The sequence below is a fragment of the Neopelma chrysocephalum genome, unplaced genomic scaffold, assembly GCF_003984885.1.
Source record: "Neopelma chrysocephalum unplaced genomic scaffold, ASM398488v2 Primary Assembly neopelma1_90578, whole genome shotgun sequence".
NCBI classification, from domain to species: domain Eukaryota; kingdom Metazoa; phylum Chordata; class Aves; order Passeriformes; family Pipridae; genus Neopelma; species Neopelma chrysocephalum.
Genome location: NW_020919392.1, coordinates 1 through 4,146, shown reverse-complemented (window position 1 = coordinate 4,146; position 4,146 = coordinate 1). Strand labels below are relative to the sequence as shown.

General features: G+C 52.4%; 1 protein-coding gene across 1 annotated transcript; it reads left to right on the top strand.

Moving 5' to 3' along the window:
• The first annotated feature begins 468 nt into the window (after positions 1-468).
• LOC113979925 (la-related protein 4-like) lies at positions 469-3,898 on the top strand. The gene is made up of 5 exons (XM_027707204.1): positions 469-475; positions 1,829-2,198; positions 2,841-2,889; positions 3,084-3,242; positions 3,737-3,898. The coding sequence occupies exons 1-5, from the start codon at positions 469-471 to the stop codon at positions 3,896-3,898; spliced, it is 747 nt and encodes a 248-aa protein (XP_027563005.1).
• The last annotated feature ends 248 nt before the right edge of the window (positions 3,899-4,146 follow it).

Genomic DNA, 4,146 nt, shown 5'->3' with positions numbered 1-4,146 from the left:
TTTTTTTTGCTTTAAGTTGTGCCCCAACCAAAGCCTGTAAAACTCAGTAGCTGGATCCTCTCAGAAGTGTCGGTGTGTTCCCAACGTTACACCTTGGAGCACCCCGTGCTCACTGCTGCCCTGGAGATCATGGCTGTGTAATCCCTGAGCTCCTAAAATCCTGGCTGTGTTTTAGTTTGTGCAACTTCACCCCCTGAAGCTGCAGCTTTAGGGGGCTGAGACTGTGCAGGTTGTGGCCCAGTGATGATCAAGTATCGCGCTAAGAGAGAACAGGTCACGGTCGGGCTCTGGGCAGCTTTGCTCCTGCTCCTCCTTCCTCCTGCTCCTCCTTCCTCCTGCTCTTCCTTCCTCCTGCTCTCTCCACATCATCTCTCCTTCTCTCTGCTTTTTTTTTTTTATTTCCTCCTTTATCTTTCCTCATCTTTCCTGGCTTTGCTCTTCTGCCCAGACGAGACCGCGGCCTTCTCGATGACGGGTAAGATTATGAGATCTGAGGGCTGCACAGTGACTTGAGGCTCTGCCATTTTGAGGACAACTTGATCAAAATGGAAGAATTCACTTCACTTTCCTCCTCCTCTTTACGGGCTCTTGCTGATGGAAAACTTAAACTTTTATTGGGGGCCTTAAAACTGGTTCTTGGTGCTTCTCAGAGCTGTGAAATGTGAATTAATCTCCTTTCAGCATCTCTCCTCTTGAACTGCAGAGGAGCTCGTTCAGAGAGGTTCATTCAGCTGCTGCTTTTGGGTTTCTGTGCTGGCCCATTAAGCCTGATTTGTCTTGTCCTACAGGCAGTTAATAGTTAAGCATTGGCTTTTTCTCTGTAGCTAAACATTTGTTTAAGCCACTTGTATTTATTTTGCCCGGATTTGTTGCAACATCGTTGTGGGAAAGGGAGATGGAGGAGTCAGACCTCAGCTGGCAATAGGAGAGTTTCTTCTGATTGCACTGAATGTTGTAATGAGACTGTTTAAAAAACAATAAGTGTGCAAAATCCTCCTGCTGTCCTTAAATTAGGAGATGTGTAGAGTTGACCAGAGGGGAGAGAGAGAGAGAGTTTAAATTCCTTGTCTTGCTTTCTGCAGCTGGTTGGTGCTGCTGGGAAAGGCAGGAGTGGAAAACAGTCCAAGGCACCCAAATGCTGCCCCAGAAAACTGTTCCACGTTGTGCTGGGGCAGAGTTTTTCTGGGGAATTCTGCATTTAGGACCCTGTGCCTGAACTTGCAGCAGCACCGAGCGTGGAAAGCTGTGTCTGTGCTCAAGGGAACTGCAGCTTTTAATGCTGAATAATCAATAACAGGGTGAAATGTCTGGGGATTGGGAACTGCAGAGTCAGTGCTGGGGGTTTGGGAATGGGAACAGAGCATGGATCTGCCTGGAGAGGGGCTCAGCTGCCCTGGCCTGATCTCCCATGTTCAGTCACCATCTACTCCTGGCCTGAACTCTCAGTTCATTTGTTTACCTGTGGCCAGGTTTGTTCCTTGGGCTCAGCTTATTTCTCCAGGCCCCTCTCCAATGCCCTGTGCCTGTGCCAAAGGAAAAATCCCTCTTTGGGCTTCTGGCTCTGCTGGGTTTGGGGTTTTTTTCCCCCTTGGGCAACGATCTCAATATTTCCTGTAAACGGCACCATTTGAGAGGAGGCTGCAGGAAAACCATAACAGGAGGAATCCATGGAGGTGGGGAAGACAAATGTCTTTATTCCTCATGGAAAGAACTTCTGAGTTGTGGTGCTGCCTGACCTGCTGCCCTCTTGGCCTGAGATGAGCTCAGCTGGTCAGAGCAGGGTGCTGACAACACCAGGGTTGGGGCTTTAATTCCTTTGTGGGCCAAGGGCTGCACTTGATGAGCCTTGGGGGCCCCTTCCAGCTCAGGATATCCTGTTATCCTGTGGCTCTGTGCCGTGGGCTGTGGTCTGTGGGCGCTGTGTGGGTGGTTCTCCAGCTTTTTGGGGGTCCCTCAGCTCCGTGTCTCCGCAGGGTGAAGCCCCATTTCCGCTCCTCCTCCAGCTCGGAGCACGTGGAGGGGCCTCCCACCCTCGGGGCCGTGCCCGGGGGGGACCTGGGCAGGGCCAACTCCAGGAATTTCGTCATGGAGAGGCACAGCAGCCCCTTAACCGGGCACCAAGACCAAGGGTATTCCCAGAAGGATTCTCCCACGGCCCAGCTGGAGCAGAACGGGGATTACAGCGTCGGCAGGGGCAGGTAAAGAGCTGGGTCCTGTTTGCAAGGTGGGACTTGGCCCAAAGGCATCAACCACGGGCACAAAATAACATTTCTGTAAAGGCCAACCACGAGAAAACTGGCATTTAACTAAACCAGGAGTGATAAAAGCTGACCTGGGAGCAGGAAGAGCTTCCTGCTTGAGTCTACACCTGCTGTTTACTCTGGCAGTAAGATAGTGAGGGGTCTTGATTTTAAAATACCTGATTTGTCCCCAGAATTAAAACAGTTGCTGAGGTAAAGTTGGCAGCTGTGTTGCTGTAAACAATAAGGAAATCCTCAGCTGGCAGTTTGATGCTCTGCAATATTTTAAGATTAAGTGGTTTTATCTTTGTGGATTCAGGGTTTAAACACTTAAAAAGAAGTGTTCAGGGCAGATTGGTGAGAAGTCAGACCAATAAGTTGATTACTGTAGAATTCCAACAGTCCCTGTGCTTGGTGATAACTCTGCTCATCCCTGGGGGTGAGGGAGAGAAATTGTTCCCATATTTCCTCTGTTCCAAGAGCATCAGAGCCTTGACCCCTCCTGAGGATGGAATCCCAGGGATACAGGGAATCCCCTGCCCCAGTTCCCTCGTGCAGAACAGGGTCAAGGCACTGACTGAGGGTTTCTTGTCTCCCAAGGAGGAACGTGTTCCGAGGCCGGAGGAGACGGGACGACGACCGGGTTTCAGTAAGTTCCCCTTCCCCCTGTTGTAGGGACCTGCTCAAAATGCAGCTTTGCAGTTATTGAAGGAGTGACAGAGCCCTTAAACCCTGGAATTAAATTGGGGGTTCAGTTTTTCCAGGAATTTCCCTGGCACTTGCACGGGGCTTTTCCTGCTCAGGTGTCACGGCTCTATTAATGGGGTGTTTTTCCCTCTCTAGAGACCTCAGCCTTCAGCAGAAACAAAGACTCAGACACCAAAGTTTGACTTGCTTGCATCAAATTTCCCACCTTTGCCTGGCAGCACAGCAAAAATCCCGGGAGAGCCTGTGCTGGAGAGCAGGATGTCCGACATCGTGAAAGGAGTCTGCAAAGAGAAGGTGCCTGCTCCCATCTCCCTCTCACACACATCCCTGTGCCAGGACTCCCCTTTTCCCTGTTTGTCAGAGCCACACATGGGAATGCTTTAATCCCAAGCTTCATGCTGTGTGTGATCACAGAATAGCACGTTTTTCCTGGCTTTTTGTGGGAATGCTGCTGTCGTAAGCTCAGGAATAAAGCAGGGAAACCAGGAGTGGTGGCTGTTGGAGTAGGAACAGTGTGGTGGAGTGTGGGCAAGGGATCATTCCAGATGAGTCTGTTCTTTGGGCTGGTGGGACTAAGCACTGAGAATTGGGCTGATCCAGCCCTCCTTCCCCTCTCCTCCACTGGGTGATTTACCCATGGGAGGGGGGAGTTGCTTTAGAGGCGACGCTCCAAAAGGAGCCAAATTAATGCAATCAGGACTTGAGCAGCCTTTGGGAACATCCCACTGCTCAGCTGTCCTGCAGTGAGTAGTTTAAGCCCATCTGCCATCTCTGTGCTCTGTGTCCAGGAAGGCAAGGACTCTCTGCCCACCTGCCCGGCGCCGGCTCCCGAGGAACAGACGCCCAGCGCTGCCCCAGCGCCCGCCAGCAGCGCCAGCTCCCCGAGCCACAGCGAGCCTGTGCTGCTGAGGTGGGCACAGCACGGGGCACTCCAGGGAGCCACCCCATAGCCTGAGCTGGGAGGGACCCCCGGGGATTGAGTCCAGCTCCTGGCCTTGCATAGACACCCCGAGAATCCCACCCCGAGAATCCCACCCCGAGAATCCCACCCCGACAATCCCACCCCGACAATCCCACCCCGACAATCCCACCCCGACAATCCCACCCCAGCAATCCCACCCCAGCAATCCCACCCCGACAATCCCACCCCAGCAATCCCACCCCAGCAATCCCACCCCAGCAATCCCACCCCGACAAT

Bases quoted from the DNA above. Each gene is read 5' to 3' on its own strand.
- LOC113979925 (XM_027707204.1), top strand. The intron at 2,199-2,840 runs GTAAAGAGCTGG...TTGTCTCCCAAG, and splicing joins TACAGCGTCGGCAGGGGCAG to GAGGAACGTGTTCCGAGGCC. The intron at 2,890-3,083 runs GTAAGTTCCCCT...TTCCCTCTCTAG, and splicing joins GGGACGACGACCGGGTTTCA to AGACCTCAGCCTTCAGCAGA.